We start from the raw sequence: 22,754 nt of genomic DNA on the forward strand, positions 1-22,754 counted from the left end.
ACGACTGAGCCACCCAGGCGCCCCGAGTTCTAACTTTTTTAAAGATTTTATTTATTTATTTGTCAGAGAGAGAGAGCACAAGCAGGGGGAGCAGCAGGCCAAGGCAGAGGGAGAAGCAGGCTCACCACTGAGCAGGGAGCCTGATGCAGGACTTGATCCCAACACTCTAGGATCATGACCTGAGCCAAAGGCAGACCTTTAACCGACTGAGCCATCCAGGAGTTCCAAGTTCTATCTTTCTAAACTTACACATAACACAGAGCTCTCATCATCTTCAACATGTGTGGCCCAAACCGGACCAGACAAATTTCTTCCCTGGGTTTATTCTTTTTTTTTTTCTTTTTTAAAAGATTTATTTAAGAGAAGGGGGCAGGGAGAGAGGGAAAGAATCTCAAGCAGACTCCGTGCTGAGCACAAAACGCAAAGCAGGGCTCAATCTCATAACCCTGAGATCACAACCTGAGCTGAAACCAAGAGTTGGACGCTCAACCAACTTCATCACCCAGGCACCCCGTCTTCCCGAGGTTTATTCTAAGTGGAATGAAACTAAAAGAACTATTGATACCAGGGTCATGGAACTAGGAGGATGAGAACCTGAGACTTTTGTACATTTGGTAGGGTATCTGCCCACTGTCTCCTGAATACACCTCAGCTTTTCTTCTTCCATGTTACCATCCCCTCCCCACCTTTTCCACTAGTTGAAATTATATCTATCCATTGCTCAAAATTGACCACAAATAGCATCTATTCCTCAAATCCTATGATCTCTTCCTCTTTTGAAACACACCCACTGCAATGTAAGCTTCTTAATCATTGAATGGTGTTTCCCATTTCTTTCTTTTTTTTTTTTTAAGATTTTATTTATTTATTTAAGATCGAGAGAGCACAAGCAGGGGGAGGAGCAGAGGGAGAGGGAGAAGCAGGCTCCCCAGTGAGCAGGGAGACTGACATGGGGCTCGATCCCAGGACCCCAAGATCATGACGTGAGCCGAAGGCAGACGCTTAACCAACTGAGCCACCCAGGCGCCCCTCCCATTTATTTCTTTATCTGCCATCACCCCATCCCTGACCCAGGCACAAGACCCCAAAGACAAGAGCCTAGTAACTGTTGGCTCCATGGTGTCAAAGAAGTATGTCCAATCACCAGCTTTTGTATAATACCTATTTCTTTTATTCTAACATGCATAATCTTTCACAGTTTAACATTGGTGAAATCAGAATTCATCTTATAATCACTGGCGTGCTATAATTTACTTAGTAGCATTTTTTCTTAGTGGTACATAAAATATGGGTGCATCTTACACAGATGGTACCTTAGATTCAGTGAAATAAAGTATCATTCAAGGCTCCCTGCTAACAGTTATGTTTACTCCTGTCTTCCTGCCTCTAGGGTGAATCATTCCATGTTCTCAACATTTCCTTAGTTCCTGTTTTCTACTCCTACTATTGTCTCCTCTTTACCTCCTTTAATTTTCTCCTCTTCTCAAGTAGAGTCAGACTATTTTACACTGCAATAAGATAGTGCTAAATACAGTGGTGTCACTGCATCATGGTCCCACGTGATAAAATGCTGTTTACGATCCTGGGTATGTTTGCTATACAATTAACTCCAGTTAATTGTATAAGCTAGTTAAAATACATCTTTACTTTTTTTTTAAGTGTGAACAGGCCACCATATTATATGAGCCTCAATTTATGAAGACAATATAGTCGGAAGCAGAGTAGTGTTGAAATTAAGTAAGACAACTATAGCAATACAATATATTTAATGACAACATAATTATTCTTTGAGCAGCATTGTGGCCTGGGAAAGTCTATAGAGAGTAAAAATTTCTAAACAAGTCCAGATGCCCTGTATCCATCCAATAATCCTTGTTTACATAGTTTCATTCTTCATCTGTCCACAAGGCTGGGAAATCCAGCGGTTTGGGGTCAGACAACTCCGTGGAGGGGAAGCTGTCCTCATTGGCACTGGCGTGGGGGAACCTGCCATGACCCCTAATGTTGTAGAAAGTGCTAGTCTTTCACCTCCTCTTCCCGTGGCCTAAGATCCAGTCAAAATGGGGATGACTTATCCCACAAACCCTATTCTCTGCAGCCCCAAACTTTCCTGCCTTTCTAATGTCTTTGCTCAGGCCAACCGTTTCATCTACAACAACACTATCTAATTAGGACTTTCTGTGATTGTGGAAATATTCTATAGGTCTGCATTATCCGATACAACAGCCACTAGCCACACGTGGCTATCGAACAGAGCACTTGAAATGTGGCTAGTGCAGTGGCAAGAACTGCACTTTCAATTTTATTTTACTTAAATTTAAATAGATACATGGCTAGTGGCTACCATATTGGACAGCACAGATCTAGCATGTATTTTTCTTTTTTTTTAGAGAGGTGAGGAGAGAGAGCAGGGGTGGGGGATGAGGAGTGGGGGGAGAGGCAGAGGGTAAGGGAGAGAAAGACTCTCAAGCAGACTCCCCGCTGAGCAGGGCTCTATCTCACGACCCCGAGATCATGACCTGAGCTGAAATGAAGAGTCAGATAGCATGTACTTTTCTACATGTGCATCTAGCATGTACATCTTCTCCAAATCTCCAATCTGCAAGGACTGGAGATCAGGGATGGGGTGATGGCAGATAAAGAAAGAAATGGGAGGGGCGCCTGGGTGGCTCAGTCGGTTAAGCGTCTGCCTTCGGCTCAGGTCATGATCTTGGGGTCCTGGGATCGAGCCCCATGTCAAATCCCTGCCCTGATCACACCCCCTCTGGACTGGTGGGCTGCAAGCCCCAGTTCAGATCAGGGCTGGTAGCCAGGGGCCGTTTTCTCCATGAGATTCAGTCTTCCCAGTGGAAATCACTCTTTCCTTCCTCAGAATTCCCATTACACTTTGAACCACTACTGTAGCACTTAACACCTTTTACCTTGGAGATATTTGTATACCTTGTCCTCTACCAGTCCCCTCTCAGACAGCTGGCACTATCTCTTATTCTTAATCTGGACATCCTAGTGCAGGGATGCTTTAAAATGTTAGTTGCATGAATCTATAAGAGCAGTACAGCAATCAACATTAACAATAAACCATTGGCAAAGATTGCTGTGCAATAAATGATCAACTTTGACAAAAGAAAAGGTTTGGGCCTTGGCCTCAGCTCCTGGGAGATCATTTCTAAGCCCTTATAGGAGGCTCTAATAGGAGGGTGTTTGTTTGCCTGGAAGCCTTGGGCCATACCAGATAGTCTATACTAACGATGTGATTTATGATGGAGGCCTTAGGCTAAGAGTTGTCAGCTCAACCTCTGGAAAGGCTAGAAACTAAGGTCAGCCAGGCAAGCAGTTAGCTGTGTGAACATGGCCGACCCCTAGTAAAAACTCTGCACACCTTGATGGACTTGGCTAAGTTTCCCTGGTTGGCAATACTTGGTGCATATTGTCACACTCACTGCTGGAAGAAAGAAGCACTAACTGTGCAGCTCTACTGCGAGAGAACAGTTGGAAGTTCTATACCTGGTTTCTCCTGCATCCTGCTGTAAATGCTGCTTTCCTTTGCTGATTTTAATCTGTATCCTTTTGCCACATTAAACCATAACTGTGAGTATAATGGTTTTTCTATGTTCTGGGAGTCCTCCTAGCTAATTATTAAACCTGAGAGTGGTCTTGGGAACCTCCCAAACTTGCAGTTGCCCAAGATAACCCAAGTCATATTGTTGCCGAGAGCCTGTCCTGTTGAGAGTATATCTCCTCAAATCCCTGCCCTGATCACACCCCCCTGGACTGGTGGGCTGCAGGCCCCAGTTCAGATCAGGGCTGGTAGCCAGGGATGGGAGTCTGGTCCTCCACATGGGCAACGGAGTGGTGGCAAGGGTGTGTCTGGGACAAGGACCACTCCTGGGAGTAGGTATGGGAACAGAGGAAATGGGTGGGGGACTGCCGAGAGGAAGGAGTGGAAAAGCTGGGATGGACAAGGCAACTGGGTGGCAGTTGTGGTGAGGGGCAGAGAGGATCAGGGATCCACAGGCCCCTGACTTAAAACTTCAGGAGGCTCTGGTACCCACCTGGCTCTAATCCTCAGGAACTAAAAATCCCTGCCCCTGGGAGGCAGGAGCTGTGGAGGAGACTCCACAGGCCAGAGCTCACCTGACTTAAGGCAGGGTTATCCTGTCTTTAGCTGTACCATTTGCACACTCGTGACCAAAGGACCAGACGCCCAGACCCTGGGCAGGAGGGTGGAAGGGGCAGTAGGTAGAGGGAGAGAGCAGAACAACTTCTTTTATTAAGCAAGAAATCTGAGCTGGGCGTTCCTTCTCTATCCCAGAACAGCCCTCTGATTCCAAGTGCTGTAATGTAAAGAGAAGGTCCCCTTCTCAAAATCGTGTTCTTTATACTTCTATAAATACTACCAATTAGAGGTTCACTTGAGTTAACTAGCAACCCATAACCTAAATTAGGGTTAAGAGAAATGGTCATTCACGACTCACTGCAGATTCAATTAATCAGATTGCTTTTCTAATCTGAGCTTAGCTACATTAGAGGAAAGTCATTACCTTGTGGAAGGTTGAAATCATTCGAGGGTGCAGGGCATATCTGGCTAGGTAGAGTTCCAGGGGTGGGGGCAGGGCCCGGACACAGGGACTATTAAGGACACCTGTCTGCTGGGAGAGAAGCCCAGAGAGCGAGGTAGGATGGAATATGGAACACATTTCCACAGCAGACCCGTGGCTCCTTCCTCGCCAAGACCAAGTTCTGTTATCACCAATTCTCAAGTCCTTGTTCCTCTCCCCACCACTAGACTTGTCTTGCATGGAGATTCCAGGAGAGCAGTATTAAGCTGGCTTCATGAGGGTCTCATAGGAGACTGGAAGTGCTTTTCCAGACAGACCTAGGAGTAAAAGCACCAGCAAACAGAATGGATCTGTGGGGTCAGTGGGGGTTGAGGAAGGGCAGAAGTACCCTCTGCCATACATAGAATGAGTCCAGGCTTAGAGAAGTTCTCTAAGAAAAGAGACTTCTATTTGTTCATTTCCACAGGACCTGGCACAGGTTGGGTACTCAATATTTAATGAATGGTTGAATGGACTGCAAAATCAGGAGAGTTGCCAGACTCACCCAGGTCTCGTTTCCTATCTGGGATCTGAGCTTTTTTTCCTTCCTAGGTAGGCACTTAATCTAGTTGTATGGGTTTACAGATTTTTTTTATTCCTATTTTGAATCCTATTTCCCATCTCCTATCCAGAAAGCCCCTAAGCTTGCCTTTTATTCTTTCCTGTCCCCTCACAACTGAATCCTAGGCTTCATTAGGGTCTCAGACTATCTAGGAGGCATTTGAGTCATTTTTTATAGGAGGGGGCTCTTGTGAACCTTTTCACACACAAGAACAGAAGAAGTCCGAAAGAGGTATGAAGTAGGATACAGAACACAGCATTAATGAGGAGCAAACCCATGTGGTCAGGGGAAGGGCAGCTGGAGGGCCCCCTCTGGAAGGGAGCGCTGCCATGGTGGTCTAGGAGCTACCGCTCCATCTGGTGAGGGGAGCATGGTCAGCAGTTCCATGTGCAGACGGCTGGCCAGGCCCCATAGATATCTATATCCTTTCCCAGGCACAGCCTCGGGGCCCCTAGGAAAACACTGACCAATAAATTAAGTTGAAAAATATGTAAGAGGCAGGAAATATCAACCTGGAGTATTTGTCAATGGCGTGGGTGTTCTGGAAGATGCGAAGACCCATGTGGCCCTTCAGAAGCCCCTTCTTCCTGGAGGAGTTGGATTCATTGCTCAGAGCCAGGTGGACCACTATTTTGTCTTGTCTTTCTTCTTCTGTCAGAAAATGGCTTCTTGGGTACCCGGCCAGGCTGTTGGCCTCAGACTCACTGTAGCTTCCATCCAGCGTCATGGTTCTTGAGTGAAGCATTCCACACATGCACGGGAACTGCGGGCAGCAAACACAAGGAAGGTATCAGGCATGTTTAGGCCTTGTGGAGGGGCAGAGGTGGTGGCCTGGGCCCAGAGCAAAGCCCCATGGCAACTCAGAGCCACAGAAAGGCAGAACTAGAAGGACCTCCAGAGATCACTCAGTCCAACGACTCTCTACATATTAGAACTCTCTGCATATTAGAATCACCCAGGGAGCTCTTTAAAATGGCCACATCCAGTCTTCACTCTCAACTAATTAATTTGAAACTATCATATGATCTCATTTATATGTGGAATTTAAGAAACAAAACATAGGATCATAGAGGAAGAGAGGAAAAAATAAAACAAGACAAAACCAGAGAGGGAGACAAACCATAAGAGACTCTTAATCATAGGAAACAAACTGAGGGTTGCTGGAGGGGAGGGGAGCTGGGAGGGATGGGGTAACTAGGTGATGGACATTAAGGAGGGCATGTGATGTAATGAGCACTGGGTGTTATATAAGACTGCTGAATCACTGACCTGTACCTCTGAAACCAAAATACATTATATGTTAACTAACTGAATTTAAATTTTAAAAAGATGAAAAAAAAAACCATAATAAATTTGAAGATCCCTAGGTGATTCTACAATGCAGTGAAGGTCCAGAATCACTGATTTAGTCTAAACGTCCCCATTTGCAGAGGCAAAAACTTAAGACCCAGTGAGGCTATACAATTCTCCTGAGATTACACAGCTAGTGTCAGAGTCAGGACTTTAAATGCACACATTCTGGGGGTACCTGGGTGGCTCAGTCAGTTAAGCCTCTGACTGTAGACTTTGGCTCAGGTCATGATCTCAGAGTCATGGGATTGAACCCTGCTTCGGGCTCTGCGCTCAGCTTGGAGTCTGCTTGAGATCCTCTCTCTACCTCTCCCTCTGCTCCTCCCCCTGCTCTCTCTCTCTCTCTCAAATAAATAAAATCTTTAAAAAATATATTTAAAAAAATAATAAACCCATACATTCTGATTCCAGTCGTGGGTCTCCACGTCTTTGTGCGTGAATCAAAAGATGATTAGTTAGGAGAGTGTCCTATTCTAAAGAGTTACATTTAAGCATAAAAGGTCACGGTGCCTGCAGTGCATTTTTAAATGGTTCAACTGCACGGACAAAAGTACATTTATATGGAGAAAGAGCTCACACAAAAATGGCAAAACATTAACAACGTTGGGTGTAGGTACAGAATCTATGGATGAACATTATTCTATTTTTCAACAGTTTCTGCAAGTATGAAAATGTTGATAAGAAATTATAAGTTGGAAGGAAGGAAATAGTTTCACTTCTCCCTACAATTTGAGTCAGCAAAGAGTGGGCTACCAGCTGGCACTGGCTAACAATTCATGGGCCCATACTTGTCAGGTGAAGGCTTGCTGTTTTTCCAACAGCTCTATACAGGAAAGTTCACTGGGTTATAAATCAAAAATGTTTAAATATAATCCAAAAGCACTTGACAATGACCAATGTGCAGATTATTGAAAATTTGAATGAATACTTAAATGCTAAAGTAAAAAAGGTTTGAATAGAATTTTAAAAATAAATTCTTAAACAGTCTAGCCTATTTGGAGACAGTGTAGAAATATTTAGAAAATATGTAGAATGTTTAGAATATATTTTAAAATATATATATTTAATATAATATATTTAGGTATAATGTGGTCATTGAAAGACTATTTTTGAAAAGGCAACACATCCTCTTTTCCTAAAATTTAAAGCTCCCTTACATTAAGCCACCTAGACGTGCATAAATGTGGGATTTTCATATCCCCTGATCTTTATACCTTCTAGCTGAACACCCATTTTGATAAGTGCAATGATGACCAATGATTTGGTAACAAGTTGGCATTTTATTTCCTACTGTGATTAATAAGAGTCTGAATATGAATGAAATGGACTTTCCCTCCCTGTGTCAAAGGCCCACGCACATTGCCTGAATTCCCCCATTTGTATCCTATCTCATAACTAACGTAGGTTGGTATAGGATAGTGCAGTACCGTGCAGAATGCGTAGTTATTTCCAATGAGTCTAAAGGCTAAAGTTGTATGTGACTGAATTTTTAATTGGTCAGAGCACAGATAAATACAGGAGTTTTTAATTCTAGAACTCTCCCCTTGTCCAGTCAAAGGACCTGGAGGCACCTTCCCTAAACATGTCCAGTAGTAATAGTGATACTTTATGTCTGTCCAGAACCCCGCAGTTTCAAAACAACTTTTGCATGCATTACGTCGCGTAATCCTTACAACGACCCTGGGACGAAGGCGAGGTGAGGACTGCGCTCTACCTTTCTTAGAGATGAGGAAACTGCGGCCCAGCCTAAGCGGCAGAGTTGGACCTAAGACCCCCAAGTCTCCCTGTTCCTAGTCTTGGTCCAAAGACTTTCTGCTTTCTGGGATCCTTGATGGAAGAAGCTAGAACCTGTTCTAAAATAGACCCTCCTCCGTTTTGCGCAAACATCGCCCTCCTCTACACGCCACCCTCCGTCCCCGCCATTCTCGTGCAACCAGGAGCCTGGGCTCGGACGAGGAGGTGAAGGAAACTCGGCTCGCCTTCTCGCGCAGCTTCCGCTCCTTGCGCTCCTGCACGGTGGTCAGGTAGTTGACGGCTGCGTACTCCAGCACCGACAGGAACACGAACACGAAGCTGACCCAGAGGTAGATGTCCACCGCCTTGATGTAGGAGACGCGGGGCATGGAGGCGTTCACGCCCGTGATGATGGTGGACATGGTCAGCACGGTGGTGATACCTGCAACATGCAGCGATAGGTCAGCCGCTGACGAGGGTACGGAACTGTGCCCCATGTGGCACGGAGTCACCGTTTCACATTCTCCCTGTCGGAAACCCAACGGGAAATCCCCCGGGGCATGGAAACAGCCACGCTGCGGATCTGCTCCACAAGCAGCCGGCGGCTCCACGCACACACACCCCGCCCCCCACGCCCCGGCCCGCTCGCTGCTGCTGGTCCCCTTTGCCTGTCAGCCCCTCCGGGGCCGGGGGGTGGGTGATGTGGCTCACCGGATCAGACCCCGTCGGATGTGGAATTCGAAACAGTGAGGGAAGGACCCCTCTAAAGGAAACTGGCCACGCCGCGAGGAATGGCCTCATTCCCTCTCATCTGAGCCACACTGATGAAGTCTCCGAAGACTTGTGGAAATTCCTGGAGGCCTGTCACGCTAGCTTCATTGTGCCTTGCTGGTTAAACCCTCACATTTCTTGGAGCCCAAGCCGATTTCCTCCAAATTGACAATGATGAGCTGTTAACGTTCCCTCTGGAATTTCGGGTCTGGGAGGACTAAAACCGCAACTCTGGGGAGTACAGCCCTCTCCCTCCCCCCAAATCCCCTAATCCCCGCCCTGCCTTCAAACTCTCAGTCTGTCCAACCAAGGCCAGCAAACACAATTTTTGTATTTACAGAATAAGGTTTTGGCATTTGCAGAATTGTCTTATTTATCGAAGTACTGAGCTCTAAGACTGCTGGTGGGAGAAGTCTATCCCCCAAACAGGCTTTATTTTTCTGAAGTGATTGGAGCAAAGTTGACATAGTTTTAGCTCCCTGTGGTTTCCGTGAAGTAGTCTAGGAAACGCAGAGCAGCGTGTGAATGGTGAAGGCTGCAAGCGGGAGGAAAGTTTGCTCCTTTGGGCTCTGACAAACCATCAGTTAACTCTGAATGATGATTTTGACCTTTTCTCTTTATAGTGACCTGCTGGAAAATATAGCCCTCCCCCCCCACACCTTAACACATGCTTTTACCCAGTGAAACTCTGGCGGGCACAGCTCTGCGGTCGATCCAGAAGGACACCCAGGACAGCATGACCATCAGGGTGGCAGGGAAGTAGGTTTGGAGTAAGAAGAAGAAGATGTGGCGTCGCAACGTGAAGTTAATGTACAGACGGTTGTACCAGCCTGGGGGACACAGGAAGAAGCCAGTGAGGTTCAGTTTGAGAGGTAAAAACAAACTCCTTCCCTGGGAGCCTTTCCCCCACCCCACCCCCACTGCTCTCCTCTTCAGCAGAAAGTTAGAAGTTAATGAACAATTGGCTTACTATATATAATACATCTCCTTTCTAAAATCTAAGCCCTCTATTAATAAGTGTCTTGCCAGTATCTAATGCATGTACTGTTTTATTCAATGTACCTAACTTCTCTTCTCTTCCCCTAACATTTTGGGGAAAGGTGGAACGAGAGATCTAGGTTTAGTTGCTGGTTTGTATTTGTTATTTGCAACCCCCAACCATATTTCCTGAGGATTCACTGCTCAGGAGGCTAAGAAGTGGGACTGGTTCTATTTTGTTGAGTCCAATACCACTGAGGCAGGAGCCAGCAGAGCTGGGCTCTTGTCACTGTCCCCTCGGTTGTAGATTGGTCAGCTCAGCCAGTCTCCACATATATCACGGGATGGATGGTTGTAAACAAGGACTAAAATGGTAAGGTGTCAAATGATCCACAAGATCGATACCCAATCACTGGGACCAAGGATGGCGTCAAGGGCAATATAAATGTCAAAAGTAACTTTTGCAACTGTGTGCACACACCCACCCCACTCCCATTTCAGCCCAGCCTGGGATACTGACTCAGTAGCTTGCAACAGGGCCCGGAAATCTGCTTGTCAGACACACTCCCCTGGTGGTTTGGATGCAGGAGGACCGCAGGCTGCCCCCAGGAAAACGCTGCTGAGGGAACAAGGGCTACCTGGCTGGTGTGGAAAGTTACCGCTGAATCAGGTAAGGGGAGGGTTGGATCACTAGGGAAAGGCTGGAACAATAGGATGGGTCCAGACAAGCTTGATACACGGTTACTATGTAGGTTCCTTGGTTGTCTGAATGAGCTAGGTGCTTTTAGTGGAGTGAATAGACACATCTTCAGATGTGACAGACACTCCTAATCATTTATTCATCCCACAACCTTTGCCCCGTCATGTCAGCTTTATTTTCCCTACTTAAATTGGCACCCATGAAGCAAATCACATTGTTCCTTAGGTTTGTACAGGGTCTTTCTGGAAGGGCTGAGAGTTGCCTTCATTCTGTGAAGGACTATTCCACTATCCTTTCCTCTTAAGAAAACCGGGGAGAGTTGCCTTGGGAACACTAGGAGGGAACCAAGAGCTTTAAAAATGTATACTCTTGTGTTCCAAACAGCACTCTGTGGTGAGATCGCAGCCCCTGTGGGGGGAGGGGGGATGATAAACCTGCTTGTTGGTACATAGTAAGTAATGGGAGAGGAAGATGCATTTTAATCTGGACTCTAGAAAGGCTCAAGACAAACAAACAAGCTTCTATTTGAATATAGAAAACATCTAAGGGGAGTACACATAGTGACTAAGGCAGATTGGCCACTTACTAGCTGTGCAACTTCAATAAGCAACTTAATCCTTCTGAGTCTCAGTTTTCTCATCTGTAAATTGGGGATAATAATATCTACACCATAGGTTTGTTGGGTAGAAATTAGTTAATTCAAATAAAGTTCTCAAAACAGTGACACATAGTAAAAAGTTATAGAAGACATTCTTAAAAATGGTTTTAGAAAGAGATTGGGTTTGAACTTGCTAAGAAGAGATGAGAAAGGAAGATTGTGTGGCAATACATACCCGTGGAGAAGGGAAGAGAGTGATGAGGACGAGCCCTCTGGGCACAAAGGGAAGCCGGCTTGGGCTGCCCAGACACTAAAACCACCTGGACTGAGGCTTGGTCTTTTTCAGTGTTTGATGTTGGGCACAGAGGGGCGTGCGTGGGGGCAGGGGAACAGGGAAATAGATGGGGGACGTGCAGGGGCAGACGGTGGCACGAAAGCTCCGCACGGAAGGGCCTGGGCTTCTCGGCACACGGACAAGGGGGGAAGAAGTGAGAAGTCCCTTAGTGTCCTGTAGCTACTGCAGGGCTGTCATGGGGTGAACTGTGTCCCTCAGAAAGATATGTTGAAGTCCTATCTCCCAGTTTCTGTGAATGTGACCTTATTTAGAAATAGGGTCTTTGCACATGGAAGCAAGATGAGCTGAGGGCACGTTGGATTAGGCTGGTAGCCTTACAAAGGACGGAAATTCTGTGGACACAGATACATAGAAACAGCAGCATGGGAAGACACAGAGAGGGACACGGAGAATGCCACGTGATGACCGAGGCAGGCATTAGAGCAACGCAGAACCCGCCAGAAACTAGTAAGAGACAAGGAAGGGTTCCTCCCTACAGTCTAAGGGGGGAGCATGGCCCGCAGACTTCTGGCCTCCAGAACTGTGGGCAAATACATTCCTGTTGCTTCAGGCCCCCAGGTTGTGTTTATTATGACAGCCCTCAGAAACGACGACAAGAACTAACGGTGAGATTAGAGGACTGACAGGTGCACCCTCTCAAAACCTCAAACACAGCCCCGGGGTCCAGGATGAGTTACACTAAACATTAAAAATAAAGCTAGAGGGGCGCCTGGGTGGCTCAGTTGGTGAAGCGTCCGACTCTTGATTTCGGCTCAGGTCATGATCTCAGGGTCCTTAGATGGAGCCCTGAGTCAGGCTCCGTGCTCAGTGGGGAGTCCGCCTGGGATCCTCCCTCCCCACTGCCCCTCCGCTACTAAAGTAAGTAAGTAAATAAATAAATCTATAGATCTAAATATAGGTAATAGATACATTTCCTCGGATCATCCATATCATTAAGTCAAACAAATCAGACTACAGAATAGCATGTAAAACAATTATATCATTAAAGCAAGATGTTTGCAAGGGTGTGTGCTAAATTGTTAGGAATGGTTGCCTCTGGCCATCGGATTTCAGAGAACGGCAACTTTTTAAATTTCTGCTTCCAAGTGTTGCTTATGTTTTGCAGAACTATGCATTACTTAGGAATACACATTCATTCTCATTGGCAGGGGAAAAGTTCAAGGCTGGAGGGTTCTAATGTATTTTCTTCCACATTCGGATCAGACCGTGGCAAACATTAGCTACCAGTGCTGCTGTAGAAGGCCAGTCTGGAAGTGGTGTGAAATTTCTGAATCAGAAACTGGGACAGGGAGATCTTCTCATCGGTTTGCAGGGATTCATCCCCATTCTTCCAATACAGCATGAGATCTTCATCTGTATATGCATCTTTGGGGAAAGGAAAACAAGTTAATTCGACTCCTTTGCTTCTGAGGTGGCTGAAGGCACAGGGAAATCCTACACCAGCCTCGGAGTGAACAGGCCTTACCACGGGCAGGCAGTACTCAGTCTCAACGGTTACTAAAATGGCACAGAGATTGGAGCGGGAACGAGGCAGAGATTTGTTATTAGGAACACTGATACTTACAGCTTTCCAGCTCCAAAGAGCAGGTCTGGGAGTCCAGGGGAAAGTGGCTGAAGTCCATGTTGCACATGGCAGTGACCGTAATCCTAGGCAACCCAAACAAGCATGTTGGCTCGTGCAGCGAGTTCTTGGCTCATACGCCTGCCCGGAGTAAGGAGAACCCCGACACGACCAAGAGCAGTGCCTTCTCACACCTACTGCAGAAGCTTGGAAACCCCGGTCTCTACGTTGCAGGACCCTAACTTTTAGAGTTCTGTCTTCCGCAGCACGTGTTAGCAGTGCTCTGCGGGGCCCCAGCCACTGAAAGTGTTGGCTGTCAGGGGCACACACTTGCACCCTTCTCTGCGCGTGGCCCTCAGCCAGTGGGCCACCTCCCCTAGAGATGCCTGGGAAGTTACGCCCCCCCCCCGCCCCACCACCCCAAGGCTATTAGCAGTGACTTCTGGTGAACCGTACAAGCAGGCCAAGAAGATGGGGAATAAGCCTGCGTAATCACTCATTAGCCCAGAAGCCAGTCTGCAGTAGCACTCAATAAACAGTAGCTCTTGTTGTCTTTTTAAATCTTTATAACCAATGAACTGGAATCCTAGGCTCTCGGGGGTGGAAGGTACACAGAAGGTCATTGACTCCCTCAACTCACTCAGGCCCACCTAGTCTCCTAACCCGAGCTTAAGCTCCCCGATGACTGGGAAGTCACTGGCTACTAGGGTGACCATTTCGTCTTCAGAGACTTCTAACAGACATCAGGAGGCTCCTGCCATCTGTATAGCCCACAGGCCCAACCACGGTGACAAACTCTTCAGGGCCAAAGAGACTGACTAGACATATTAGAATGGCGTTGGACCAAGAACAGTGAGCCCGTGGATAGTTACCTCATGCTGTAGAGGACGTGCCCGTCCGGAAACACCCTCAGCATGATGTTGTCAGTGGTGGTGTCGTGGGTGAAGGACCGTTTGGAGTGAACAAAGAAGACGTCGGGGACCCAGATCTTCTTTACCAGCCGGCCGTCGAAGGTCATGCTCTTGTTGCTGGTGCTGGGAAAGGCCAGCCTCTCATCCTTCCAGTAGTGCCGCAGGTACAGGGTCATGGTGAAGTCCTGTGGGAGCCCGAGGTGACACCAGACAGAAGTGCTTAGAAAGCTTCCTTTCTTACAATCAACCCGTCAGCAACCACAGCAACAGACACCTGAGGCTCAGCCGCAGGACGGTGGCTGCCCGCCTCCGCCGTGCTGCTACAGTAGGGAAGAGATTGGCTCCTTGTCGTGCATCGTGAGGTGGGAGCCCTGGACGGTGAGCAGCCCCTCCTGCAGGCGTCGCGAATGAAACCTGCAGCTGTGAGGCGGACAGCCTGGCATGGGGGCCAGCAGGGCGGATTTCCGCGGCGTCCTGCTCTCTCTCACCCAGACTCGTGCACACGGGGCTCCTTTCCTGTTGGCTAAGCATTCAGTCTCAGGTGAGTGGACACTGGGAGAAACCTGCACGGTCAAGTGTCCTGTTTAAGAGAGTTTCTATCGTGGGTTTTGCAGAATCTTTGAAGGCAGAATTGTGTCCTGCGTGCCATTGAATCCCCAGGCCCTAACTCGGTACCTGGCAAGGCACAGAGTAGGTGATCAATAAATAGTTGCAGGATGGAAAAATGGGGGGGGTGGGCAATGAATGGATGAAGGCATGGACAGCTGCGTATCTACTATAACTTCAGCCTGAAAGCTCGTTCTGTTAAACAGTGTCTCCTGCCTTAAACCAAGAGTCTTGCACCTCTGCCACAACCAGAGGATACCAGGGCTAAGTTACAAGTGTGAACAAATAAGTACCCCAAACATCCTCTTCTGGGAGCGAGGGTGGAAAGACGCCTGGTGGTGGTGGTGGTCTCAAAGTGTAGGGCCCACTTCTGCTCTACCCCTCCTGGCTGTCCTGCAGGGTCACCCGTGGAGGGGAGCACCCCCACCCGCCCAACCCTCCACCCCCACCCCTTCCTCACTTTGTGCTCCACTGTTTCAGTTTGTGTTTGTAAACCTCCTGTTTCTTCTGCCTCCAGGGCCCTTCCCCTGCTCTTGCTCTGGCCCTCCCCACGCTGTCTCCTTAGCCATCCTTCAGGTCTCAACTGAAACAAGCCTTCTTCAAAAGCCTTCCCTTACTACCAGATCTTGGTGGACACTGCCAAGGATTGCATAGGGGAGCCATGCTCCAGGCGGGCACTGGAGAGCAGAGAACGGCAGAATTTCTGTCTGAAAATGTCCACCTCCCGTGATCCTCCAAGTGGGGTTCATCTGACCGGTCCCATCATGTGGGGGGTGTGTCCAAATGTAAGGGGCTGGGCCTCACTCCCAGAGACTGATTCGGGAAGTCTCCGGTGGGGCCCAGGAATCTGCATTTAACCAACTCCCCGAGTTACTTTTACCCATCCGGTCGAGAACCTCTGCTCTATGCTTCTCTGCACCTGAGCCAACTTCCGGCTCCCAGTTTTATCCCCTGCAGCCCTGGCTCTGCCCACTCAGGCACGGCCCACACCCATGCAGCCACAGGTGCTCACAGAACCTTAACCTCGGAACCCCGTACCCGAGGCTGCCCCGCCGAGGCCACTGCATACCATGTCCACCTCTGAGATGCTGTCCAAGCTCTCCACCTGCACGTCCACGCCTACCGGGATAGCGGGGCCTGCAGAAGAGCAAAGACAGCTGGTGAAGGCACATTCTATCTACCACTGGGTCAGCAACCCCGCTGGGGACAGCCTGCCTGGAGCAGGGTGAAGCAGTAATTCAAATTCTATGAGGGTTTTCTTGCTTCTTCCGGACGTGATGGGTGCCTGAGCTTTCCTCCTGAGGGTGGAGACTGTGTCTGCTTTATGTGTCTTTCCTGGACCAAGGTGGATGTTTAATCCATGTTTGTTGCATGAATCGATGAGCTGGATTACTACTTTCTACGTCCCAGCTCTGTCTCTGTAGGGTAGAGAGAATAATGCTCTAGTGTTTGAGTCGGGACCCTGGTCAACTGTTCTGCCTGCTGTGATATCTATAAAGGGCAGATGAGGCCTAAGAGCCTCGGACCCGGGCCTGGGACACCAGTATGCCCGGGGCTGGATTCATTCGGTCACTCAAACCATACCTCCCGAGTACCTAACAGATAACTGGGATCCTGCCCCCAGAAGCCTTCAGTCTGGTGTGAGAGACGATCTCTGTGCAGTTAGATCACAGCCAAAGGCAATACTGTACAAGATTTTTAAATCCTTCCAGGACGTGTCAGAAGAGGAGTAGGAGAGTACAGGGCACAAGAGCTTGACACTCAATTCCATCTGGCCCGTGGCAAGACTTCGAAAACTGTGTTTAGCTGTGGATTTAGCTATGACTTCCTGTTCTATTTCTTGGGCTGGATGCTGGTTACATTCACTCTGTGATAACTTAATGGGCTGTCCACTTACAGATTGTATACTTTCTGTATGTTACACTTTCATAGATTGTTTATTAGATTTTAGTATATTTTTTAAACCTAGAATGGGGAAAACCAAAAACCTGTGTTTGTCAAGCATATTAATAAATGCTATTATACTCTTAGACAAAAAAAAAAAAATATCTCTGAGAGAGTCAGGTGGCAGCTCTGCTGGGTTTCCTGGGTGGGGGGGCATTGTCTAGAGGCCAGCCCCGCTGCACCTTGAGCCTCTGAACCCCAGCCAAGAAGTGCAGGACCAGGCCATGCTGACCCACTGTGGTCTGAGCAGGGAGAACCTTAGGGTGGCTGAGGGAGTCTGGGTCTTAGGAATGAGAAGGTCTGGAAGGCACTGAGATTTTGGTCGTGGGCAGGAAAGGAGGATCAGAGACCCTGACATAGAGTAGGAACCAGAAGGCTCAATTCTCAGTTCCAGCCCAAACTGGGAGGCCGGGGGTCCTCATGGAGGCGGCCCAGGACATTGGATGAGCTCACCGACTCCCCCAAAACTTCCCTGTATACCTGCTAATACTTACAATCTCACCATTAAATATTTGTTTTTTGAGCTCAATAGAGTGGAAGCATTTTATTGATTACTAGAGGGATTTAATGGATATTTTCTGTATTCTTAAACATGTAAGCAAATGAGTACAATGCTTTATTTTTTATTTTTACTTTTTCCCTCTCAAATCAGGGTGTAAACTGCTCTTTTTATTTTCCCATGTTTTTCAACTGATGGCTTAGGTCAGGGCCCATGAGAAGTCCCTGCTCTGTGTTCTCTTCTTCTTCCAGGCTCCAGGGATTCTTTGAAGGTGGGGAGGACGCCCCCTCCTTAGGGCTTACTAGTCTGCCTTTCTCCCCGGTGGGGCTTGCAACATGGGGGGGATCTTCAGGGAGCCTGGCCAGGGTTCTCTCCTAGTACCCAGACCCTGCTCCCCCCGCGGGGCCACGTGCTCCCAGCACAGCCATCGGGGAAGTGGGGTTGGTTAATTTCCTCATCCTCTGGACCCCTCGTTAGCCAGAGATGTTAAAATGGCCCAGAGTCTGAGCTGTTAACTCTGGTATTACTGCCTCTCACGGAGGTGTGCTGTACGTGACCCGCTCTCCTTTCCCCTCGCTTCCTTTCTCTAAAGTTCCAAGTGATCTGCCACATCCAGTTGTTCCAAGAGCCAAAGGGAAAAAACAATATAGCCATCACCTTCTTTGGACCTACCTCCCAGTGGCCTGGTTTTCAGATAATGGGCACAGTGTTTGAATAGGAGCTGGTTTTGGCAAAGGACTTATTCAAGATAAAATATATCAGCTTTCTTCGAGTTTGAAACTGTGTCTTTCTGTTCTCAGGGCCTGCCCTGCTCTTCACAGCTCCAGCTGCCCTTCTAAGAGAAATTTTGATAATGCCTGTGAGGGTGGTGTCAGCGCTCTGGAGGTCCTGCCCACGTGGGAGTACAGGTCAAGCTCTCAGGAGACCTGGGTTGTTGAAGGTAAACAATCTGTGTGTTCAGGAGACTCTAAAGCTGCGTTCTGGGGGACTCATACCTCAAGTCTGAACAGAACCAATGCCCTGTCCTCCTTGGTCTGAGTGCAATAGAGTTGACTTTTGTCCTTGACCTACCCCACTTCCCAGGGCTAATGCTTCCAGGCTCTCCTGAACTCTCTATTTTGTGGCCCTTCCCAACCTGATTTTGGGAGAAATTCTTCCAAATTACTGGTCATTTTCCTCCTTCCTTGAACAATTTTATGTTTTGAGTGGGACAGGGTCCTATAGGGTGTTAGAAAGAAAACAGTCTAGTTAAATTAAGTAGGCATTCATGCCTTGGTCTCTTCACAACGCTGTGGGTTTTTCTGCTTTGAGAGAGGGATCTGGTAAACCAGATCAAACCAAACAGAAGTCACTGGTGGGATTTCAGGCAGTATAACCAATGAGGTGAAAAATTCAAGGCAGCATAAGGGAAATACATGTGTAGCCAAGGATTTTCTTGGTTCCTAGGCTTTCTACCATTATTTCTCCTCACTTGGCCCTAAAAAGCACATGTTAGGAATTTATCCATTTTTTAAATTAAGATATATGTCATTTATTCCCCACTGACTCCAAGAATGAATGTGAAACAGAATTTTCAGACAAACTAAAACAGAGAATAGGCCAAAATATGTCCTGCCGTAAATGAAGATCTTTTTCAAGCCAAAGGAATGTGATCCCAGAGGGAAAGCTGGAGATGCAAGAATGAATAAAGAAAAACAAAAATGGCAAACATATGAATAATTCTAAGTAAACACTGGCTAATATTAATAATGTATTGTGGAGATGAAAAAACTAAACAGAAATACAAGCAAAAATAACATTTAAATGAGGAGGGGTATAAATGGAGTGAAAGTGTTCACGGTCTTTGTGTTGCCTCGGAGAACAGTTAAAGTAGCTAATTAACACACTAGTATGAGAAGCCAAGAGTTCATGTTGTTTTCTGGGGAGCCACTGACAAATAGCAAGAGTATGTGTGCTCAAAACTAAAATAGGAAAGCTTAAATAGGAATAACCAAAAGTAACCAATCCATAAGAAAACAAGTACGGAAAGAAAAAGAAAGAACACAGAATTGGTTGGACAATAAAAAAGAGTAGGATGACAGATATAAAACCAACATGTAAATTATTCCTAAATATAAATGGACCAAATGTTCCATTTAACAAACAAATATTGTCCAACTTAATAATTCAACAATGCTAAAAGTTGTCAGACTGGATCAAGAAACAATAGCCAACTTTATGCTGTTTGAAGAGACACACTGAAAATATAAGGTACAGGAAAGTTGAACATAAAGAATGCAAACGATATCACATGCGAATACTAACCGGAAGAAAATGGGTGTAGTTATATTATATCAAATAAAGTAGAAAAAGAGAGATAAAGAGGGTCATTTCGTAGTAATAAATGACTCAATTCACCAATAAAATATAAATATAAATTTGTGTGCATTTACTGATATAACCTCAAAATACAAAAATCAAAAGTGGACAGAATTGAAGGAGAAACAGACAAATTTACATTCATAGTGGGAGATTTTAATACATCTTTCTCAGAATTTATAAAACAGGTAGGCAAAAAAATCCCAGTAAGGACATATAAGATGAAAACAAATTAACAAACTTGACATAACAGACATGTTTAGGACAATGAATGCAAAAACTATATAATAAAAATTCATTTCAAGCACTCGTTGAACATCTACAAAAAATTTACCATATACAGTGCTAAAGAGCAATTTTGACAAACTTTGAAGGACTGGAATTGATATAAACTGTGAACTCAATGAATGTTAGAAATTAGCAACAAAAATATAACTAGAAAATCTCTATACATTTGCAAATTCAGCAATATACTTCTGGAAAAATTCATGGGTCAGTGAAGACATCATAATGAAAATTAGAAAATGTTAACAAAATGATTTAAAAAATACTACACATCAAAACTCATGGAACGCAGGCCAAGTGTTTCTTCCAGGGAAATTTATAACCTTAACCATCATCTCAGAAAGGAAGGAGAGCTTAAATTCAATGAGGTAAGCATCCATCTCTAAAAGTTAGGAAAAGAACAGCAAATTAAAGTAGATAGAAGGAAATAATAGAGGTAAGAAGAGAAAGCATTGAAATAGAAAACAAACATACAACTGAAAGGATAATTAAAGCCAGATATTGGTTCTTTCAAAGGACTGATAAAAACCAATAAAACTCTAACAAAATTGATCTTGCCAAAACGAAAGCAAAAATAGCCACTATCAGGAATGAAAAAGGCATCACTGTATAAGCTACAAACATAAAAAAGATTAAAAGACATTATTCTGAACAACTTTTTGCCAATAACCTTTAAAATTTAGATGACATGAACAAATTACCAGGGATATACAACATATCAATCAACACTGATAAGAGAAGAAATACAAAAACGTGAAAAGTCCTATAACTATTTAAAAAAATTCTTTTTAATTTAAAAAATCTTTAATTTAAATTTTCCCACAAAGAAAATGATAGGTCCAGATGCCTTCACCAGCAAATTCTAGCAAAGGTTTAGGAGGAAATAGTACCAGTCTTACATAAATTTTTCCAGAGAATATCAAAAGAATATTTTAAAAAATCAAAATACATGTCAAAAGATACCAAGTTATTTTATGAAGTTAGCCTAAGGATATACACAAGAAAGCAAAATTACAAGTCAATCTCACTGATGAACATAGAATCAATAATCCTAAACAAAATATTAAGCTGGATCCCTCCAGCAATATATTTTTTAAAAAAAGGTAAATCACTTCTAAATCAGGTTTATTCCAGGAAAGCAAGGTTGGTTTTTTTGTGGGGGGGAGGTTTGCAAAATTGTTTTAACATTGAAAAATCAGTCAAGGACTTCCACACTGAGTAATTGCAAGCTAAGTAATTCACAGTAATATTTCTACTGAAAACTAAAAAGCTAGACAAAATATAAAAATTTCTTTCTGAAGATTTTGAAATTAACAAGTTAAACCTGGATTAGGATGTGAGAGAGAAACAGAGGCCCAAGGAGATGTGTTCAAAATTTGGATCTATTTCTCCTGGGGGAATTTGCTAACTCAGGAAGGAAGCTTCAGGGCTGGGATTAGAGACCAGGGCCTACCAAACAGGCTAGCTCTATATTAGGATCCCCAAAAGTACACCCTAGCAATGAAGGTAGATAGGCCCTTGCAGGGTGTGCAGCTCATCTGCACACAGTCTCTACAAGTGGGTTAATTCTCTGGAGTGGAGTAGCCTCAAGCAGACCAGGGTATTAGTGCTACCAGGTACCTGGTAGAAATAAACAGAAATCCTCTCTGGAGGAAGATAGCATCATCGGAGGTCTCCAATTATTTCTATTAGAAATATTGTAAATATAATATACAGTTCATAATAAAAAAGTAACCAGGCACACAAGAAAGTAAGACACAATAACCAGCAGAAAAAAAATAGAGAATAGAACAAGGGGCTTTAGATATTGAAATAGCATAAACTTTAAAATATCTTAATGTACTAAGTGCAAAGAGATTAAAAAATTAAGATTGAGAATTTCTGCATAAAACTGTAAACTATAAAAATAGAATCGGGGACACCTGGGTGGCTCGGTTGGTTAAGCGACTGCCTTTGGCTCAGGTCATGATCCTGGAGTCCCAGGATCGAGTCCCAGATCGGGCTCCCTGCTTAGATGAGAGTCTGCTTCTCCCTCTGACCCTCCCCCCTCTCATGCTCTCTCTCTCTCTCTCTCAAATAAATAAATAAATAAATCTTTAAAAAAAAATAGAATCGGCACCTGGGTGGCACAGTCGGTTAAGTGGCCGACTCTTGGTTTCCGCTCAGGTGGTGATCTCAGGGTCATAAGATCGAGCTCCACATGAGGCTCATGCTCAGCAGAGTCTGTGTAGGTTTCTCTCTTCCTGTCCCTCAGCCTCTGCCCCCCACACTCTCTTTCTCTCAAATAAATAAAAAAATAGATCTTTTTTTTTAAGATTTTATTTATTTATTTGACAGAGAGAGAGAGAGACAGTGAGAGAGGGAACACAAGAAGGGGGAATGAGAGAGGGAGAAGCAGGCTTCCCGCTGATCAGGGAGCCCGATGTGGGCTCGATCCCAGGACCCTGGGATCATGACCTGAGCCGAAGGCAGACGCCCAACGACTGAGCCACCCAGGCGCCCCACCAAAAAAATAAATCTTAAAAATAGAATCAATCAATATAATTTTCCATATTAGCAGAAAAAGCCTTTGCTAAAATCAGTGTCCATTTAGGACCCTGAGGAATAGAAGAATAGAAGGGAGCTTTCTTAATTTGAAAAGTGATAGCTACCAAAAAATAGCTACAGTAAATATCATATTTATTTATTTTTAAAGATTTTATTTATTTTTTAAAAGATTTTATTTATTTATTTGTCAGAGAGAGAGCACACACAAGCAGGGGGAGCGGCAGGCAGAGGGAGAAGCAGGCTTCCCGCTGAGCAGGAAGCCCGATGTGGGGCTTGATCCCAGGACCCTGGGATCGTGACCTGAGCCGAAGGCAGACGCTTAACTAACTGAGCCACCTAGGTGTCCCTTATTTATTTATTTTAGAGAGAAATAGAGAGAGAGAGAGCACAAGCAGGG

General features: G+C 45.5%; 1 protein-coding gene across 1 annotated transcript in view; it reads right to left on the minus strand.

Moving 5' to 3' along the window:
- Window positions 1-925: 925 nt before the first annotated feature.
- Window positions 926-22,754, minus strand: part of GABRR2 (gamma-aminobutyric acid type A receptor subunit rho2) — a 47,329-nt gene continuing 25,500 nt past the window's right edge. The window contains exons 3-9 of the mRNA XM_006733701.3: window positions 15,794-15,861; window positions 14,080-14,303; window positions 13,211-13,293; window positions 12,871-13,011; window positions 9,693-9,845; window positions 8,490-8,686; window positions 926-5,923 (exon numbers count right to left, since the gene is read on the minus strand). Of these exons, the coding sequence (XP_006733764.1) occupies window positions 5,612-5,923; window positions 8,490-8,686; window positions 9,693-9,845; window positions 12,871-13,011; window positions 13,211-13,293; window positions 14,080-14,303; window positions 15,794-15,861 (1,178 nt within the window). The 3' untranslated portion in view covers window positions 926-5,611. The remainder of the gene's footprint in view (window positions 5,924-8,489; window positions 8,687-9,692; window positions 9,846-12,870; window positions 13,012-13,210; window positions 13,294-14,079; window positions 14,304-15,793; window positions 15,862-22,754) is intronic.

The sequence above is a fragment of the Leptonychotes weddellii genome, chromosome 8 (assembly GCF_054177405.1).
Source record: "Leptonychotes weddellii isolate Sample4059 chromosome 8, ASM5417740v2, whole genome shotgun sequence".
Taxonomy (NCBI): Eukaryota; Metazoa; Chordata; class Mammalia; order Carnivora; family Phocidae; genus Leptonychotes; species Leptonychotes weddellii.